The 21,024-nt window shown below is 48.3% G+C and overlaps 2 protein-coding genes across 2 annotated transcripts in view; both read left to right on the plus strand.

Annotated features, from left to right (window-relative positions):
* LOC115644491 (scavenger receptor cysteine-rich type 1 protein M130-like) overlaps positions 1-338 on the plus strand; it is a 39,176-nt gene extending 38,838 nt beyond the window's left edge. Inside the window, 1 exon segment of the mRNA XM_030548899.1 lies at positions 40-338. Within this exon segment, the coding sequence (XP_030404759.1) occupies positions 40-254 (215 nt within the window). The 3' untranslated portion in view covers positions 255-338.
* LOC115636994 (antigen WC1.1-like) lies at positions 287-18,883 on the plus strand. The gene is made up of 8 exons (XM_030537794.1): positions 287-353; positions 1,093-1,230; positions 10,390-10,485; positions 12,131-12,214; positions 13,331-13,420; positions 14,394-14,549; positions 15,795-15,875; positions 18,571-18,883. The coding sequence occupies exons 2-8, from the start codon at positions 1,131-1,133 to the stop codon at positions 18,597-18,599; spliced, it is 636 nt and encodes a 211-aa protein (XP_030393654.1). The 5' UTR covers positions 287-353; positions 1,093-1,130; the 3' UTR covers positions 18,600-18,883.
* The last annotated feature ends 2,141 nt before the right edge of the window (positions 18,884-21,024 follow it).

Consider the following 21,024-nt stretch of genomic DNA (forward strand, 5'->3'; position numbering starts at 1 on the left):
CAGCTGTCCCAATAACACGTGAGGTTTCTGCATTTCCAGACCAGGAGAAGTTACATGTCGTGGGAGGAGAGGACAGATGCTCGGGCAGAGTGGAGGTTTGGTACCGTGGCTCCTGGGGAACAGTTTGTGATGACTCCTGGGACATGGCAGATGCTAACGTTGTGTGTAAATTACTGGGCTGTGGATCTGCTGTATCTGCCCCGGCTGAGGCTGCATTTGGCGAGGGGACTGGTCCCATCTGGTGGAGAAATTGAATTGCCGAGGGACAGAGTCATCTCTCTGGGACTGTCCTGCCAAGCCCTGGGGTGAGAGCAACTGTGGTCACAAGGAAGATGTTGGAGTGAATTGCTCAGGTGAGTGACAAGAGATGTTTCTGCTACATGCTGTAATTTTCAGGGAGGAGGATGGTCAGCCCAGCCCCCCATCCCTTTGGTCCCAGACCAGGCCCTCCCATCTCCTGTGTGCAGGAGCATCATGGATGCTGTGGGGTGGGATCTTTGTGGGGTCAGATTGGCTCAGGCATCAGCCCACATAGCCCTGCGTCCCTGTGCTGCTCTGATGGAGCTTGTGGAGGTGACAGCTGGAGACAACCAGGGACTCTCGGAGGTGAGGTTCCCCCCAGGAATAAACACGTCACCTCCTCATCGCTCCAGGCTCCAACTCTCCTCCCTTTCCCTTTGCAGGTCTGACGGAGAGGACAGATTCTCCAAATTCCCCAATTAAAGTATCTGCTTCCTCCCATCAAGGGTTAAATTTCCCTGGTGCTGGGTGACAGGGGATGAGCTGCAAGCTGCAGCCTGAGGGAAGGAGCTCCTTTCCATGGCCTGTGAAATCCGAGGACAAATGACACCTGGGTGGGACCTGCAGGCCCTGCTGATCCAGAGGATGCCTGTCTGCTGGCTCCAGCTGACAGAGCAGGGCCCATGATTTAAACAGCAGACTGTGAGCTGCCCCCATGGCACATAGATTGTCCCATCCCATTACCCTGCTGTCCTGGGGCATGCAATGAGTGACTGGGGAGCTCCCTGTCCCTCCCTGCCCCCTGACTCTCACTGGATAATCTCTCCCTTTTGCATGTTCATTTCCATCCAGCTCCCCTGTGCCGCCTTCAGACTGACAGTGGGAGAGTCATGGTGCCCGTGGTCATCTGCATTATCCTGGGGGCCCTGCTCTGCTTGGTCTTAATCATCCTGGGGGCGCAGGTGCGAAGTGCCAAGGCACAGCGCAGAGGTGGGTCCTGATTCATGTCACTGTATGAAATGCCTCTGCAATAGCAAGGAGGCTGCAGGGTGTCAGGGTGAGGGGAAATACTGGGCTGGGTGGGGTGGCCGAGGGTACCTCACTCCTCTCTTATTTAATATTTTGTTAGTGGAACAGCCCAGCAATGAAATCTGGAGATGATACTAGCTAGGGATCTTTACAGTATCAGAAAAGATCCACTCCAGAAGTGCCTACTCAGGCTTCCAGCCAGGGCCGGCGCTACCATTTAGGCAGCCTAGGCAATTGCCTAGGGCGCCAGAATAAATGGTGGGCACCGCTTTGCCGGAGGGGGCGGCAGGCGGCTCCGGTGGAGCTGCCGCAGTGGTGCCTGCGGACGGTCGGCTGCTCACGCGACTCCTGTGGACCTCCCACAGGCACGACTGCGGCAGCTCTACCAGAGCCATGGAGCACCAGACCCTCTGCTGGCACCACTGCGGCGGCTCCAGAGGAGCCACGGGACCAGCGCGTGGGGCGGCGAAATTGCTGTCCACCTAGGGTGCTCAAACCCCTAGCGCCGGTCCTGCTGCCAGCCATCACCTGTCTCTGGGTGGGAACCTCCTGTCCCACCTCTTTGTGGCCAGGGGGTTTTAATGCTGCACAACCCCCTGCTTTCCACTGTGATACCCCCAGCAAACCTGTCTGCCCACAGGCCAGCCCCTGTGCTGTGCGTTCTCCCCAAGGCAGTGTATTACCGGCAGTTACAAGTCACCACCCAGCTCTCTCTCAGCACACTGCACCTTGTTAGTAGGAGGAAAGTATCACAAGGAACACTTGAAAAACAATAAAAATTCCTCCACACTTGCTGAACACACCAGAATTCACCCGTCTTCCTTATGGGCAGCCTGGTAGACCAATGTCCCTCCAACTATTCAGTGCTGGGATCCCCATGGAAAGAAGGCCCTGCCCATTTGATCAATCAAAATGAAGGCCCTGAGTCTTTTTAAACTCAGCCTTTCATATCAGAAATCTTTCTTTGTCTCATAGTCTCTGGTAACCCAGTTTGAACCAGTCTATGTAAACCACCCTAAAGGCTGTTACCTTTCTGGAATTGTTACAATCTCAGTGATTCACCTTAAACAACCCCTCACACCCCTGACACACACACACACTCTCTCTCTCTCTCTCTCCCCTTCTCTGTTTTTACTTCCTGGAGACACTGTGCGCAGGGCCGGCTCTAGGTTTTTTGTCTCCCCCCCGCATCCCGTACCGCTCCAGACCTGGACTCTCCCCCCCGACCCACACCCCCCCTGCCATCCCAGCTCTGGGCTCTCCCCCGCCACCTGCACCCCCTGCCAACCCAGCCCTGATCTCTCCCACACACACACCCTGTGCCGCCCCAGGTCTGGACTCTCCCCTCCCACCTGCACCCCCTGCTGCCCCAGCCCTGGACTTTCCCCCCACCACCACCTGCACCCTCCTTCCGCCGCAGCCCTGGGTCACTGGTAACTCGCTGTCAGGGCGGGTCATTCAGCAGGAATTTTGGATGTGCACAGAACACAGACAGGATTGGTTCCCATATGGTTTACAGAGCTGCAGTAAAGTGGAACAGTTTTCAGCTTGTGTGATTGGAGGATATCTGGATATATATTGATTTGGGAGAAATGAAGTAACAGCTGCCCAAATTGAGCATGAGCACTCATGAATTTTGAGGTGTTCAAATCTGGAAGGCAGGTGCTAGATTCCCTTTCTGAATATTATGTGACAGACCCAGGCCGGTGGGGTACAGGAGTATGGTCCTATTGGTATTCAGGAGGTGGGGGGGCGAAGCCCGCCCACTTCTAAAAGACCCCCCCCCAGCCTAAGGGGAGGATCCACAGGTCTGTGACACCAAATAATTCCGTGGGACAACTAATGAAAAAACAGGATCGGGAGTGAGGTCATACGGCTAAACGAAGGGAACCTAATGGGGACACCGAGCAGAGAACCCCGGACAATGTCCACTGCTCCTCGAAGGCATCAAGGGAGCTACAGGAGTCTCGCCCTATTGGTATGCAGGAGGTGGGCGGGCAAAGCCTGCTCACTTCTAAAGGACCTCCCCCAAGCCTAAGGGGAGGATCCACAGGTCTAGGACACCAAGTAATTCCGTGTGACAACTAATGAAAAAACAGGATCAGGAGTGAGGTCATAGGGCTAAACGAAGGGAACCTGATGGGGACACCGAGCAGAGACCCCCAGACAACGCCCACTGCTCCTCGAAAGCATCAAAGGAGCTACAGGAGTCTGGTAGAGGGTAAATATACTGGTCATTGGATGAGTAGTTGTCTGTTCCCTGAGTCACTAGAGCAGGGGCTGCACTAGAGTAATCAGAAACCTGCTAGAACCAATTAAGGCAGACAGGCTGATTAGATCACCTGCAGCCAATCAAGGCAGGCTAATCAGGGAACCTAGGTTTAAAAAGGAGCTCACTCCAGTCAGGCGGGGAGGAGCCAGAGGAGAGGAAGAGTGTGTGAGGAGCTGGGAGCAAGAGGCACAAGGAGCTGAGAGTGAGAGGGTGTGTTGCTGGAAGACTAAGCAGTACAAGTGTTATCAGACACCAGGAGGAAGGTCCTGTGGTGAAGATAAAGAAGGTGTTTGGAGGAGGACATGGGAAAGTAGCCCAGGGAATTGCAGCTGTCATGCAGCTGTTACAAGAGGCACTATAGACAGCTGCAATCCACAGGGCCCTGGGCTGGAACCCTGAGTAGAGGGTGGGCCTGGGTTCCCCCCAAACCTTCCAACTCCTGATCAGACACAGGAGGAGTTGATCCAGACTGTGGGGGAAGATCACTGAGGTGAGCAAATCTGCCAATAAGCACAGGACCCACCAAGGTAGAGGAGGAGCTTTATCACAATTAACTAAATCTGGAAAGGAAAAGTCAATTTCTGCTTCCATGGCTCAGAAGTGGAAATCCTCCTATGTGCCTGGTAAAATTGCCCAGGTCCAGAGCCTCCCCTCCCTTACTTTTAATTTTAAATTCTAGTGGAATCCACATATTTCCCTTGCTAGGCTTCTATCTCCCTTGCCAGGCTTGCTTTAGACCATCAGACCAGGGGGATGAGGTGGACAAATCTTTCTTCCGGCAACTAGCAGAAGTTACTAGATCGCAGGCCCTGGTTCTCATGGGAGACTTTAATCACTCTGATATCTACTGGGAGAGCAATACAGCGGTGCACAGACAATCCAGGAAGTTTCTGGAAAATGTAGGGGACAATTTCCTGGTGCAAGTGCTGGAGGAACCAATTAGGGACAGAGCTCTTCTTGACCTGCTGCTCACAAACAGGGAAGAATTAGTAGGGGAAGCAAAAGTGGATGGGAACCTGGGAGGCAGTGACCATGAGATGGTCAAGTTCAGGATACTGACACAAGAAAGAAAGGAGAGCAGCAGAATATGTACCCTGGACTTCAGAAAATCAGACTTTGACTCCCTCAGGGACTGATGGGCAGGATCCCCTGGGAAAATAATATGAAAGGGAAAGGAGTCCAGGAGAGCTGGCTGTATTTTAAAGAATCCTTATTGAGGTTGCAGGAAAAAACCATCCCGATGTGTAGAAAGAATAGTAAATATGGCAGGTGGCCAGCTTGGCTTAACAGTGAAATCCTTGCTGATCTTAAATGTAAAAAAGAAGCTTACAAGAAGTGGAAGATTGGACAAATGACCAGGGAGTAGTATAAAAATATTGCTCAGGCATGCAGGAGTGAAATCAACAAAGCCAAATCACACTTGGAGTTGCAGCTAGCAATAGATGTTAAGAGTAACAAGAAGGGTTTCTTCAGGTATGAGTAGGACCATTGCCAGCAGATCAAGGGATGTGGTCATTCCGCTCTATTCGACTTTGGTGATGCCTCATCTGGAGTACTGTGTCCAGTTATGGGCCCCACACTACAAGAAGGATGTGGAAAAATTGGAAAGAGTCCAGCGCAGGGCAACAAAAATGATTAGGGGGCTGGAGCAAATGATTTATGAGGAGAGGCTGAGGGAACTGGGATTATTCAGTCTGCAGAAGAGAAGAATGAGGGGGGATCTGATGGCTGCATTCAACTACCTGAAAGGGGCTTCCAAAGAGGATAGATCTGGACTGTTCTCAGTGATACCTGATGACAGAACAAGGAGTAATGGTCTCAAGTTGCAGTGGGGGAGCTTTAGGTTGGATATTAGGAAAAACTTTTTCACTGAGAGTGGTGAAGCACTGGAATGGGTTACCCAGGGAGGTGGTGGAATCTCCTTCCTTAGAGATGTTTAAGGTCAGGCTTGACAAAGCCCTGGCTAGGATGATTTAGTTGGGAATTGGTCCTGCTTTGAGCAGGGGGTTGGACTAGATGACCTCCTGAGGTCCCTTCCAACCCTCATATTCTAGTATTCTATGATTCAGATAGAGAGGTGCACTGTCCATTTAGTCCACCCAATTCCTTCTTGGGGGCTGCAAGGTGAGGTCACACCAGTATCCCTAATCCAGTCTGGGGATGTCTTCTGAAAGGGATATCTGGGCCAAAGCCTTCTACTCCTTGGGCACACTTGTTCCACACTCACAATGCCACTGCGCTCTAGTAGTCAGCTCTCCATTCACAGAAAGCTGCAGCATGAAGTTTTAGCTACTATACTGCCCCCTCCCTTTCCAGTTGATACTGGCCAAGGGAATGCTGGGAAATGTAGTTCTTTCCCTGGTCTGGGGCTGGCTCTATTGGCAGGGAGCCAGCGGCGGCTCTATGCATCAGGAAAGCAAGCACCTGCTTGGGGCAGCCTATTTGCAGGGGCGGCATGGGTGCTGAGAACCAACAGGGGGCTCTGGGAGCTGTAGTTCCTTTGTTAGCTCCCTGCCTATAGAGCCAGCCTTGGAGCAGGGAAAGAACTACATTTCCCAGCATTCCCTTGGCCACTACCAACTGGAAAGGAAGGAGAGGGACCTCATGGGACAGCCTGCTGTGAGTGCTGTGAGTGGTAGGGAGACCATATTTTAATATTCAAAAAACAGGACATTCCAGGGGGAGGGAAGCCCCACCCTGCCTCCATCCACTCCCTCTGACTGCCCCCCCACAGACACCCCAACACATCCAACTCCCTCCCCCGCTCCCGGTCCCCTGATCACCCCCTTCCTGGGACCCCTGCCCCTAAATGCCCCCCAGGACCCCACCACCTATCTAAGGACCGCTGGTCCTTATCCCCAACTTCCCCCCTAGGACCTCACTCCCTACCTGTCCCCTGACAAACCCCTGGGACTCCCATGCCTATCCAACTGCTGCCTGTCCCCTGACTGCCCTCCTGAACCTCTTCCCCATCCAACCCCCCTTCTTCCTGTCCCTTGACTGCCCCCCTGAACCCCCCATCCCTTCTCCAACCCAAAGGGGGGAGCCCAAGGCTGGAGCGGCAGTGGGGTGAGGGGAGGGCACTGGTGGAGGTAAAAGGGGGAAGCCCAGTGCTGGAGTGGCAGGGGGGGTTGGAGGGGGAGAGCCCAGGGCTGGGACGGGGGGTAGCCAAATTTTTTTTTGCTTCGGGCAGCAAAAAACCTAGAGCCGGCCCTTCAGGGAGCTAACCAAGGAACTAAAGCTCGCAGGGCACCCTGTTGTTTCTCAGCTCCCAGGCTGGATCCCTGCCAGCTGCCACCCCTGCAAATGAGCTGCCCCAAGCAGGTGTTTGCTTTGCTGGTGCCTAGAGCCGCTCCTGCCTGGGGTTGCAGTATCTACCACAAGGATGGATTCTGAATATCACGAGGAGAGACATCATGAAAAAGGGACCTAGGAAAATTGGAAATATTGTCAGGAATAATCGAGCTCTGGTAAATAGTTGTGAAGAGAGTGATCCAGTAGAAAAGACAATCTGAGGAAGGAGAAATGCTGGAAAGGAGCATTATACTGTATCATGCACAAACCTAGCACTTGTAGGGGATTTTACATTTACAGTACACTACACAAACATTAGAGGGGAAGCCGTGTTAGTCTAGATCTGTAAAAGCAGCAAAGAATCCTGTGGCACCTTATAGACTAACAGACGTTTTGGAGCATGAGCTTTCGTGGGTGAATACTCACTTCGTCAGATGCATGTAGTGGAAATTTCCAGGGGCAGATATATATACACAGGGAAGCTAGAGATAATGAGGTAGTTCAATCAGGGAGGATGAGACCCTGTTCTAGCAGTTGAGGTGTGAAAACCAAGGGAGGAGAAACTGGTTTTGTAATTGGCAAGCCATTCACAGTCTTTGTTTAATCCTGAGCTGATGGTGTCAAATTTGCAGATGAACTGAAGCTCAGCAGTTTCTCTTTGAAGTCTGGTCCTGAAGTCCTAACACCGGAACAATCAACATACACTTAGAGCCCCGACCAGGGTTATTCCATCTACTACCCAAGATCCACAAACCCGGAAATCCTGGACGCCCCATCATCTCGGGCATTGGCACCCTCCCTGAAGGACTGTCTGGATATGTGGACTCTCTACTCAGACCCTATGCCACCAGCACTCCCAGCTATCTCCGTGACACCACTGATTTCCTGAGGAAACTACAATGCATTGGTGACCTTCCAGAAAACACCATCCTAGCCACCATGGAAGTAGAGGCTCTCTACACAAACATCCCACACACAGATGGAATACAAGCTGTCAGGAACACTATCCCTGATGATGCCACAGCACAACTGGCTGCTGAGCTCTGTGCCTTTATCCTCACACACAACTATTTCAAATTTGATCACAATATATACCTCCAGATCAGTGGCACCGCTATGGGCACCCGCATGGCCCCACAATATGCCAATATTTTTATGGCTGACCTGGAACAACGCTTCCTCAGCTCTCGTCCACTCACGCCCCTTCTCTACCTACGCTACATTGATGACATCTTCTTCATCTGGACCCATGGGAAGGAGACTCTGGAAAAATTCCACCACGATTTCAACAGCTTCCACCCAACCATCAACCTCAGCCTGGACCAATCTACACGGGAGGTCCACTTCCTAGACACCACGGTGCAAATAAGTGATGGTCACATTACTACCACCCTATACTGAAAACCTACTGACCGCTATGCCTACCTTCATGCCTCCAGCTTCCATCCCGGGCACATCACACGATCCATTGTCTACAGCCAAGCACTGAGGTACAACCGCATCTGCTCTAACCCCTCAGACAGAGACCAACACCTACAAAATCTCCACCAAGCATTCTCAAAACTACAATACCCACACAAGAAAATAAGGAAACAGATCAACAGAGCCAGACATTTTCCCAGAAGCCTCCTACTGCAAGACAAACCCAAGAAAGAAACCAACAGGACTCCACTGGCCATCATATACAGTCCCCAGCTAAAACCTCTCCAATGCATCATCAGAGATCTACAACCCATCCTGGACAATGATCCCACACTTTCACAGGCCTTGGGTGGCAGGCCAGTCCTTGCCCACAGGCAACCTACCAACCTGAAACATTTTCTCACCAGTAACTGCACACCGCACCATAGGAACTCTAGCTCAGGAACCAATCCATGCAACAAACCTCGATGCCAACTCTGCCCACATATCTACACCAGCGACACCGTCACAGGACATAACCAGATCAGCCACACCATCACCGGTTCATTCACCTGCATGTCCACCAATGTAATATATGCCATCATATGCCAGCAATGCCCCTCTGCTATGTACATCGGCCAAACTGGACAGTCGCTATGGAAAAGGATAAATGGACACAAATCAGATATTAGGAAAGGCAATATACAAAAACCTGTAGGAGAACACTTCAACTTCCCTGGCCACACTATAGCAGACCTTAAGGTGGCCATCCTGCAGCAAAAAAACTTCAGGACCAGACTTCAAAGAAAACTGCTGAGCTTCAGTTCATCTGCAAATTTGACACCATCAGCTCAGGATTAAACAAAGACTGTGAATGGCTTGCCAATTACAAAACCAGTTTCTCCTCCCTTGGTTTTCACACCTCAACTGCTAGAACAGGGCCTCATCCTCCCTGATTGAACTACCTCATTATCTCTAGCTTCCCTGCGTATATATACCTGCTCCTGGAAATTTCCACTACATGCATCTGACGAAGTGGGTAATCACCCACAAAAGCTCATGCTCCAAAATGTCTGTTAGTCTATAAGGTGCCACAGGATTCTTTGCTGCTTTTACAGAAACATTAGCTGCCAGCTCCTTGGCAAGAAGACGGAGAATGGGATTGCCATCAACATATATGTAACATTCACAACTTTCCAGTAAGACAATGCCTATAATCGGATCTCATGCTTCAGGGCTTTAGCCGGTCACACGTAGGGGTCAGGAAGGAATTCTGGGAAGCCCTCTTATTTGTGCTTTGTTTCTTGTCCTCCTCTAAAGCATCAGACATTAACTACAAATAGAGATGTGACACTAGGTAGGCTGGACAGTCCTCTGAGGTGCTATAGAGAAACCTCTTTCTAAGATATCTGGGTGGTTTGTCTTTTCCACATGCCCAGGGTCAAACCATTTGTCAGATTTGGGGTCAGGAAGGAATTTTCCCCCAGGTCAGATTGGCAAAAAGGGACCTTAGGGGATTTTAATTTTCCTCTGAACCACGGAGCATGGATCACCTGCCAGGATTATCTAGGCATCTCTCACCTAGTCAGTTCCTTGCCATTGCAGGGGCCTGGGACATTGGTGGTACCTTAGTCACTCCTGCTTTCTGCCTGTGGCACAAAAGAGCTTATTCTGCTGAGGACTGAAATGCTTTAGTCTAAGTGCATCTTTGGGCTCAAACCTAGGGGTATCTGGATGAAATGCAGTGGCCTGTGTTATACAGGAGATCAGACCAGATGTTCTAAAGTCCCGTCTGGCCTTAAACTCTATGGGAAAAAAGTTTTATCATCATTTTGCAGATAAACACCAGCCTGGAGGAAGAATTATTTAAGCTGCTCCAAAGGGGAATAGCCCGGAATACTGGGATGAGATTAAAAAGGAAACATTTAAGATGAACGTGAGGAAGCTTCCTCACAGCGAACTAGCCCTGGGAACCATCATCACAAGGCTATTGTGGAAAGAAACCATGTCCCCTGGCTCATTTCAGTTCCAGCACTGGGAATGTGCTGTAGCTTCAGGCTTGCACTGGGCCCAGCAGGAGGGGCTGAATGATCCATAATGTTTCTCATCTCTGGTTTCAATGACCCTGTGCAAACCCTGCCCTTTGTTTTCAGGCTCCAGAAGACCCTTGGATCCCTTCTCTGAGGCTGTGTACGAGGAGATTGATTATAACCTGATGAGAGAGAAGCAGGAGATGTTCAGTCGCTCAGGAGTGCGTGTCTCACTCTTAACAAAAAGAATAAGGAGTACTTGTAGCACCTTAGAGACTAATAAATTTATTTGAGCATAAGCTTTCGTGGGCTAAAACCCACTTCATCAGATGCCCAAATACATTTGTTAGTCCCTAAGGTGCCACAAGTACTCCTGTTCTTTTTGCTGATACAGACTAACATGGCTACCACTCTGAAAACTGTCACTCTTAACAGGGAGCAGCTATCTAATGCCCTTTCCTTCTGAGGCCCTGGCCCAGAGTTAAATCACTGCAGTGTCAGCCCTGTGAGCTTCTCATTGGCGCTGGACACAAGTCTTCATTACAAAATGTTTGGTGAAAAATGCGGGTTCAGACACACCAAAACCTTTCACAAATTCCTGTCAATTTCACCCAATTGTTCCAAATACGCACAGAACAATTCATTTCATTTCAACATTTTCTAAAGAAAACATTTTGTTTTTTTTCAATTTGACAGTATTTTCCATTAGAAATTTCCTGTAATTTTATCTATAAAAACAAACAAACAAAAATTAACTAATGTCCAAAAGAACACCAGATGGTTTCACTGAACATTAAACTATTTATCTTACTTTTCAATTTGGCAAAAATTACAGAAAAAAAAGTCATTTTTGGCTCAACTCAAAACAATGTTGTTGGGTTGGGTCGGTTTTGTTTTGTTTTGTTTTTTCTGTCCCCATCCCCAATGGCTGAGAACCAAACCATCTGTTGTTTGTTTGTTTTTTGCCAAGCTCTAGCTCTGGGAGCTGGGTCTGTGGTGAGACCTGCAGTTACTCATGTAGACGGAGGGAGATGGTCTTCCTTCCCACCATACACTGAGTGTCCCTGTTCTAGGGACAGTTAATGTCACTCAGCCTGTCCTGCAGCCTTGGAGTGTAACCAGTGAGGGGTCAAGAAAGCGACTGTCTAGTGCCAGGCTAAACTATAGTTTGAAAATTTTCTGTAGCTTTGGAGCAGGGGATGTTCTGTGCCCTCCTCCCACCACAGCCACCGGTTTGCTGGGTCGGCTTCTTCCTGCCCCGGAGCAGAGAGATCAACCCAGGAGAGCCTCATGACTTTGAGTCACGGCCCTTTTATCCTTTCTGCCATTTTGTCTCAATATCTGATGGGAACATCCTGCCCAAGGGCTGTGCTGTGGTGGGGCTCTGGGAACATGCTCAGGGCATCCCCCAGCACCACTGCCAAGATGGTTACAGTGAATCACAGACTCTGCTCTGGGCCTATCTTGGCCTAATCTGGAAACACCACGGAGAGCCAATCGACTGATTCATGGGATAGGCAGGTATTTACCCTTAAGAAGGAGGGGTCCCCTCTGTGGCTGAGGAGGCCAGGACCATTGTGGAACTTCCCTGGACCAGCAGCCAGAGACGTGCCCTTCACTCACCCCAGTATATTTCAGGTCAAATTGTATCATCCCCTCAGTCACATTTACCACAGTAACATGGAGATTTCTCTTGGGGAGTCTGTGTCAGCCTCTCACCACTCAGAGTCGCTGTGAGTCACCATTTCCTGTAGAGGAAGGAATAGACTGAGACCAGAAATCCCGCTCCAAGCCCTGGGTGTGTCCCCAGTCCCCCAGTTCTGCTGTTCTCACTGTGATGAATTTCTGATTCTTGTTTCTCCAGTCTCCTATTCAGATGACTCAGTGGCAAAGCTGCAGTATTATACTGGGGACAGCGAGGGGGAAAACGATCCTGGATCAGAACAAGGTAATGGGGGAGAGACAGACTCAAGCTGAGAGACCCAAATCTGAGCAGGGAACAGAATTTCTATGACAGCCATTCAATCGCAGCCATTTCCCCTCACATAGTTCCCATTTTACACAGTTGGGTCTAATCCCATTGAACAGGATTTCTGTCAGAATTTCAGGATGGGCACATGTGACTATCTCCGGAGCACACATCCCTGGGAGTGGCTCCCAGTGACCTCTCCAGGTGAGGAGCTGGAGGAGACGGGTCAGTCTCTTTGGGTGGAAGGTATCAGTGCCCAGCAGGGCTCCCTTCTCATCCCTGAGAGAGAGAGCAGGAAGACTGTCCTATGTTATAATAACAGATGGGCTCAGCCCAACCCACTGATCCGATCCCACCAGAACTGTAGGGGAGGGGGATTAGCAGATTCTGACCCCAGTTCTGAATCTCAGTTTTGGGGCTGGCACCTGTCACTACAGCAGGTTGAAGCAAAACCCTGGATCTAAACATCCTGGCCTGGGCCTATCTCTAATTGTAAATGAGGCGTCATTTCTACTCCAGCTGCTCTCAAGAGAGTCCATGATTTGGGCCCTTTGGGAGTTTAGCCTCTGGCTGGAGAAGGAGACACTGAGCAGATGAGCCAGTTCTGCTGAGAAGCTGGAGCCCTGCCAAGCTGAGCTCTGGGCTGCCTGAGAGGCTAATGGAGAGCAGGAGCTCAAAAAGGATCAGGCCAGTGACCTCCCAGTGGGAGCTTTAATTCCTGCAGAGGGGAGGTTCCCCCTCCCCAGGGTAATAGGAAAATTCAAACCTGTCTGCAGAGATCAGCTGAATTCACACAGGTCGGCTCTGGCCTGGCAACTCCCATGTTCCAACTTGTTGTCTCAGCACAAGCCCAGATCCTGCTCCCACTGAAACACATACAAGAGCTGCTGTTGGATTCTGCAGGGACAGGACTGGCCCCTAGTTATTTCGGTGACTCCTGTTTTACTGTCATTCTCTGACTTGTGCCCTCTCACCATGGGCCCCCTGCGACTTCCCCTCTCATGCGCCATGATAAACAACTCTAGTTATAAGGGCCACCTGCGCTGAAGAGACGCTGCTGGTGCCAGGGGCTGAGTGTGGTGTTTGCTGTTCCAGAGGGAGTTTCCCAGAGGGGGTCTCAGTTTGATTACGATAATGTGGAGGAGCCTGCATTGAACGATGTGCCCCAGACTCCAGAGAGCCGAGGTGAGCAGTGAATCTGCCTCCTGGAAGCACCATCATCCTGTTGAAAAACTACTGTATTTCCCAGTAGAGACAATAGTGGTTTGTTAAGAAAGCCACAAAGTTCACCCACCGGTATTGTATATTGGTGTAACACTGGGGGCGCTGAGCAGGTGCATTACAAGAGCTGCGTGGAGGCCGAAGGTTAGGGAAGCATGTGATGTCCTAGGTCATGAGAGAGGCCCATTGCAGGGACTGAAGGAGCAGTTCACTCAGGAGCTGCCCATGTGGTACTTGGCTCAGGTCACTGCCCTGTGACCCACACTGCTGTGAGCACTAGGGTTACTCATCATTTGTAAACGGTGCACTGAAGCAGAGACCTTTACACAGCACCAATGTTCCCTGCCAGCCTTTCCTGACATGCAGCTATGGCAGTTTATATACAGCTGTGTCAGACATGCTGTGACGGGATGGATGGGACAGAGATTTTACACCCAAGGTCCATGTCCCACCCTTATTAGCTGGCTCAGCTCCCAGTGGTGTCCGTACGTACAAGACTGATGGCAGTTTATGGGGTAAACTTTATCAGGAGAAAGCATTGAAAAGACATTTTAAAATAATGTCCCGTTTAGGAAGCCAAGAACACTCTCTGAACAATTCCAAGTCATTTACATTTGTAATTATTGTAACCAAATGATTTGTGGAGCAATCCCTCTGGACTAGATCCCCGTCACCTCTTTCTAGAACTCCCCCTTCCCCTCGTCATCTGGGAGCTCTAGGATCCACTCAACCAGCTATTGAAATGTATCAGATCAATGTGATCTGTAAAACCCCTCAATCTGAGGGTTCCATAGGGGGCTCCTCTTACCACTCTGTGGGTGGAAGTTAAGTGCTTAGAAATCCCCAGGGACCAGTGAGGCTGGTGCATCTGAAGCTTGTAGTTTATTTCTATCTTCACTATGAATATTCTCTTAATTACTTCACATCTTCACGTCAGATGCCCATGCCGTGCCTGGAAATGTCCCAGGGGATGGTTATGATGATGCCAGAGAATTGTCTGACCCTGAAGATGACCCTGCAGGTGACCCTGCTTTGGGGCAGAATGATGAGGAAGACACTGGGGCGAATGACAGGGACAGAGATTCACAGACAGGTGAGTGGAGAACTGTTTGCGCTTCACACTGTCTCTGCAGAATGGGAGGGCTGATAATGTGGGTACGCAGTGAGGGAACAGCCCTGGCCAACCCAACGCTTGTGAGACAAACTCTCCTTCTCTCATCTCTCCATTCCCTCAAAGCAGAGGCTTCAGTGCCAGCCATGGGAAGAGGAACAGCAGAGTCCCTCCTATGTGGTACTTCATGGTCAAACTATCAAGATACCTAGGATCTTTCTGCCTCTAGGTTCCAATCCTTATGTGGCTGCCACACCCTGTATGTGCTCGATTCCGACCAGGTCACTGTGCGTGTATCTTTTGGGCAGAATCCTAAACACCAAAGTCCTGTTACTGCTGCACCAGTGTTAAAGAGCCTGTAAAATCTGGGATGGGCTTTGCCGATTGTCCTTGGCCAATATCTCCCTCTCTTCCCTTTGTGTCATGAGCAGAGACACCCTCAGCCACCCCAGAGGAGGTGCAGTAGTGATGAAATGTGCATTGATTAGTACTTGATAAGAGTAACGTGCTAATGTTCATTTCTAAGCAGAGTGAAAGTTATAATGTTCTTTACTAAGTGCTCCTTGCTGGTAAGTGCTTGGGTTTTGTACATGAAGTGACAGGTAGCTGCAGCTGGCACTTGGCAACTTTGCATGGTCTGGAAACAAAAGGTTTTTATTTCCAGATTATGTATAGAGGTGATGGATTAGAACTTGTCATAGGCCCAAGACTGAAGGGAGAATGATTCTCAATCCGTACTGTGGAGCAGAGGTTCTCAAACTGGGCAGCACAGAATATATTCTGGGGCAGACTGAGAAGCCAGACCAGAGAGCGGTGGCTCTGTCTGGGAGCCCAGTTTTGAAGGCAGCACTGCCACCGGCAGCAGCACAGAAGTAAGGGTGTCATTGTCTGGTGTTGCCTCTCTTACTTCTCGCTGCTGCTGCCAGAAGTGCTGCCTTTGAGCTGGGTGGCTGGAGAGCTATAGACGTAAATGACTCTTTTAGTCTCAATGCCCTACTGCTTTTCCTATTTAGTGAGAGTTGGATGTTGATTTTTTTTAATTGGTACATGTACTTGTGTGGTGGGGAGGGGAAGGGGAGGTGTCAATTACTATGGATACAAAGAAAGGGGCCACGATCAAATAAGTTTGAGAACCACTGCTGTAAAGTGCACTCCACCTTGCTCTGCAGCCGCACATAACCATAGAATGGATCCACTGACTGTATGTCTCCCCCTTGGTGTTTTCAGGTTGGAGTCGGCACTCGCTAAGGGGTGAAGGTGTCTCTGGGATGGAGAAGGAAACTCAATCCCTGCCTCCTGGAGACACAGGTTATGATGATGTGGGACATGGTGATTCTGGGGATTCAATATCATAACAATTTGATTGTACAAAATAACCTTGTGATGATGTAAACGCTTCACCTTTTTCTCTCAGAAATTATGCCCAGAGAAAGTTCCTTCCTGGTTGATAAACAAAGCAAGTGTTTTTATAAGATTTGTGTGAAGTTGCAGGAATTATAACAGCGAGTGGGAAAATGTTCATAAGCTTTCTTTGTATAATTTTCCATTGTTTGGAAGGGGTGGAAGTTTCCTGTTTTTTTATGTCTATAATTTCTTCAGCTTGACTTTCTGCCTTTTTCACATTAAATCCTTTCTGAAAGTCTTCCCCTTAGTGGATGTTTTTCTTGCCAGATGAATTGTGCAGTTTCCAGGGCTCACCACAGGGAGAGGCTGAGATTAAACAAACCAAGAGACAAGGGAAGGCCACCTCTGGGTATGGCCGGCTGTTTGGTAGCAGGCTGGGTTTACACATCAGGCATGTGGTAAAAGTAAGAAACCAGGTAGAGAACATTCTGAGATGAGCAACATGGTTGTTCCTGAAGCAAATTCAGATTTGAAACTTTCATTGAATCCAAGGAGATAAATGGGAAATTCTCCCTGAGTAATTCACACCTGAAACTGAACAAACTGTGAAAAGATTTCACAATTAGCAATAAATGCAGAGGATGAATATTTCTGCTAGGACTAGAAATGAATTCTATAGAAAATAATGACAAGAAGAGAGTTAATAAGAATCTGGGTTTCCACTAAATCAATAAGGCTACAACAAGTAACAAGTGACTGAGTTGTTACTTAAAACCCCAGTAAAACTGATCATGTTCACACAGTGGCATGTTTATTTCTATGAAAATCTACAAATATAGTTTAAAATTGATGCTGAGCTGAGAACTGACCAGTGGAGAAGCCAGAAATGTTCTCTTAATGAACCCTCAGTGAAATCAATACCAGAACACACACAGAATACATCACTATTTCACAGAAATGTCTGTCTTTCCTTTATCACAAATCCTGCATTTAGTCGGGTCAGTTCATCTGTAGAAGGATAGATTGGAAATAGAAATGCTGAGAGAAGGTGCTTCCAATCACCTGCATTCAGCAGGGCCAGGAGTCATATAAAGAGACAGAAATGCAACAATTTGCTTTTGAAAGGAGAAAAATAAAAAGACATTAGGAAGACGTGTAATAGGACGTACTGACCCTTGGAGACTGAGGAGGGAATCTCAGGGGCTGTGCTACCCTGTTCCCAAGGTTGTGTCCTCCAGACAGATTTGTGGGACAAAGGAAATGACCACAGAGAGAGGAAGTGGGCCCATTGTGGGTGTTTGTGCTTTGGCAGGGAACCCAGGCTGCTGACGCTGCCTAGGGCCTGGGATTGGAGCCTTATAGAGAGAGCAGATGAAGGCTCCTCTCTTCTTTCAGACTGAAGGAATCCTGGCAAATGTTCCTGGGTTTGGCCCGTTCTTCCCGGGGGTCACATCACTCACAGGCAGAAAGAGGAGGAGAACTCCCCCCAGAATGACACATCTGTCCCTGTTTCCCTACTTTCTTTTTTAAATTCATATGGGCCTGCCCTTGCTGGCAATTCAGTGGGTTCAAATTTCATCAAACTGTATGGGGATTTGCATTGAGGAAATAAGGGAGTTTCCTAGCCCATGGCTTTCTGTCATGTTAGATTTTGATTTCTACAGAAGACAGCTTGCTTACTTACCAGATCAGCAATCATGGGTCAGCGATGTGGTTAGATGTTGTTTGATGTTTGCCTGCATGTGTGTGTTCCCTCTATGTACTGCCCCAGCAAACAACCCAATGACCACAAGATCTGTTAAGGGACAAAGGCACCCAGCAAGGTTTATTGTTGACAGAACACAGTATTAGTATCCCACAGACTCTACTGGACCAGTAATCCATGTATGCCTGTAACAATGGACCAGCTCAGTGAATGGCAGGATTTTCCGTTCCTCTCTAAGCCAGACAAAGATACTTCCTCTGAGATACATTTTTATACCCTTATACAAGAAAAGTTACATACTGCCTCTGGCATAGTTACTGCCCCTGATGTAGCTCATTATCACCCATCACGTTGTACATGTAGGTTTGATTAAAACATCTTTATTATATACTGTTATCCTGACCTTATCTTTTAGGATGGTCAGTGTGTTGCTGTTATCTTTGGGGAATGTTTTTGTACCATCTTTGATAGCAGGATATTCTGGTAGCACTTGATATTGGGATGTGTTTGTGTGAGTACTCTGCCTGGCACTTCTGAAAAATGTGTATTTCTGCAATATCAGCCCTGTTCTTGGCAGAGTCTGTGAGCAGATCCTGCCTCTTGCTCACAGCTTGTCTTTGCTTTATATCAGTGAAGCTTTGACTACTACTTTAGCCTAGGCCTGAGGCCTCAAACCAGGCCTCTGACACAAGGGCTTATGTCTCTTAGACTCTCTTCCTACTACCCCCATAATAAAAGATTTGCTGTTACTGTTGATTCTCATGATGCAAAGTTTGTTGCTAATGGTAAACATTATAACAAAGAATTTGTTACTGATGGTAAATCCTTTGTTCTGAGTGAGATTTGCACTTCATAAACTAGAGATGATTTTAAGGGAGATTTAAGTGTGGTGGCTGGAAATCAGTCAAAGAGGTTACCAGTTTGTTATTTTCTATTTGTTATTTTTGGGCACAGGAAGTAGGGACAGAAAAACAGGAAAATGAGTGAAAGTGAAACAAGTAAGAAGCTGGAGCTGTGCAGAAGAGAGGGGGAAAGAACATATCAGATTTATGGAATTCAAAGGACTGGAAATTGAGGCGGAGAATGCCAAACAAGAAGCTGCACACCAAAGAGCCATGGAACTACAAGCCAAAGATATGGAGGAGAAGGAGAGAGAGGAAGTACTAACTGGACAAACCTGACAAGCAGAACCAGAGCCCCCATGTTCCAGTGAGTCCCACTTCTTCAAAAATCCACAAATTGGAACATTTGTGTCCTACATACAGCAAGACAGGGGACATTGCTGAATATGTCATCACTTTTGAGATGTTGAGTTTACTTCACCATATTCCTGAGGATCAAAAGATGCCCATTTTGGTTGCCAAGTTGGCTGACACAGCTCTGGATATATTCAATTGAGAATGCTTCAGATTATGGTAAAATCAAAGAAATGGTTTTGAAACAGATTCAGATTATACCTGAAACATGTAGAGTAAATTTAGAAGCCATAAGAGGGGTGTTGGGATGGCTAATGTGGTATATGTAAACCAGATGAAAGATTTGATGGATAAGCTTTGAGGGAATGTGTGACTTTTTCTCAATAACATTTCATGAGTATATGTAAAGATGATGTAAAACAGTGTTTATGGGACTGAAAAGTGAAAAATGTGGAAGGACTGGCTACTGTATCTGATCAATTTGAGCAAACTCACACATCTATTGCAAACGAACCACAGGCAGAGGCGTTTAAACCTGGTGAGAAAGAGAGTTCCCATTTTACCCCTGGGACGAAAGAAGGTTGCTCGGAGGCTAGATAGTCACCACCCAAATCCATGCCACTAGCTCTCATCCCAAATCTCCTGTAAAAACAGAGGAGCCCAGAAGATGCTATCACTGTAATTCCACTGAGCACCTGAGGAATAAATGTCCTGTGCTGGAGGTGGAGGGAACAGGCAGCGAGGAACTCAGGGAATGCTGCTACCCTGAGCCCAGAGGCACCTCGGGCAATTGTCACTTATCATATAGGGTTTGTAAAAGTAGCCTCTACCCAGCCAGACATGAAGCACATAAAGGCTGTCAGGATTAATGGCAGATAACATCTGGGGTGGGAAGACACTGGCAGAAATTTCTGTGTTTAGAAGGAGATTTGGCCAGGAAAGTGACTTACTGCCAGGACAGATGGCAGAGCTTTTATTAATGGGGGGTTACAAAATCCTTGTGCCTTTGGATAAAGTGCCCATAAAAAGTGAGCATTTGGGAACTGCACTCTCTGTGGTGGTGGTGGTAAATGTTAACCCGATTGCTTTGTTACTGAGGAATGATTTCTTTTGTGTAGCTTGGGCTTTGAAGGAGAAATTTTATACTGGAACCCCAGAGGGAAAAGGTGAAGTCCCAGGAACTCTGAAAGAATGAGGGAGTGTCTCTTTAATTCCTCTGCCGCAGTGGGAAGCAGTATGCTTCCAGGGGTGGGTGGGGTTGAGATCAGCTCCTGCCCACTAGCTAAAGACAGTGTTTCCTCCAAGGGGTAAGGGAGTGTGTTCCCTGTCAGTGAGGAAACTGTCCAGATTGCTGACTGCCAGCAGGTTGTAGTTAAGTGAGGGACAGACCTCACTCTAGAGGGCACAGGGAGATGTGTCCTAGAGGGAAGCCCAGAGGAGGGTGATGGAATCCTAGAGAATACTCAGATGGGTGAGGGTTCCATGGCTTCTGTAGCTGGCGGCAAACCCAACTCAGAGAAGGAGGAGGGTGTAGTGCTTGCCATGTCATAAACAGATAGCTAAGGGTTAATGTCTCTTTCACCTAAAGCACCTGACCAGAGGACCTATCAGGAAACCGGATTTTTTCAACTTTGGGTGGAGGGAATTTTGTGTCTGAGGTCTTTTTCTGTCTGCCTGCTTTCTCTGAGCTTTGGAGAAGTAGTTTCTGCTTTCTAATCTTCTGTTTCTAAGTGTAAGGACAAAGAGATCAGATAGTAAGTTATATGGTTTCTTTTCTTTGGTATTTGCATGAATATAAGTGCTGGAGTGCTTTGATTTGTATTCTTTTTGAATAAGGCTGTTTATTCATATTTCTTTTAAGCAATTAACCCTGTATTTTGTCACCTTAATACAGAGAGACCATTTGTATGTATTTTTCTTTCTTTTTTATATAAAGCTTTCTTTTTAAAACCTGTTGAAGTTTTTTTTTTTACTGGGAAATTTCAGGGAAATTGAGTCTGTACTCACCAGGGAATTGGTGGGAGGAAGAAATCAGGGGGAGATCTGTGTGTGTTGGATTTGCTAGCCTGATTTTGCATTCCCTCTGGGTGAAGAGGAAAGTGCTTTTGTTTCCAGGACTGGGAACGGAGAGGGGGAGTCACTCTGTTTGGATTCCCAGAGCTTGTGTCTGTGTATCTCTCCAGGAGCACCTGGAGGGGAGAAGGGAAAAAGG

The sequence above is a fragment of the Gopherus evgoodei genome, chromosome 1 (genome assembly GCF_007399415.2).
Source record: "Gopherus evgoodei ecotype Sinaloan lineage chromosome 1, rGopEvg1_v1.p, whole genome shotgun sequence".
Lineage (NCBI taxonomy): Eukaryota > Metazoa > Chordata > Testudines > Testudinidae > Gopherus > Gopherus evgoodei.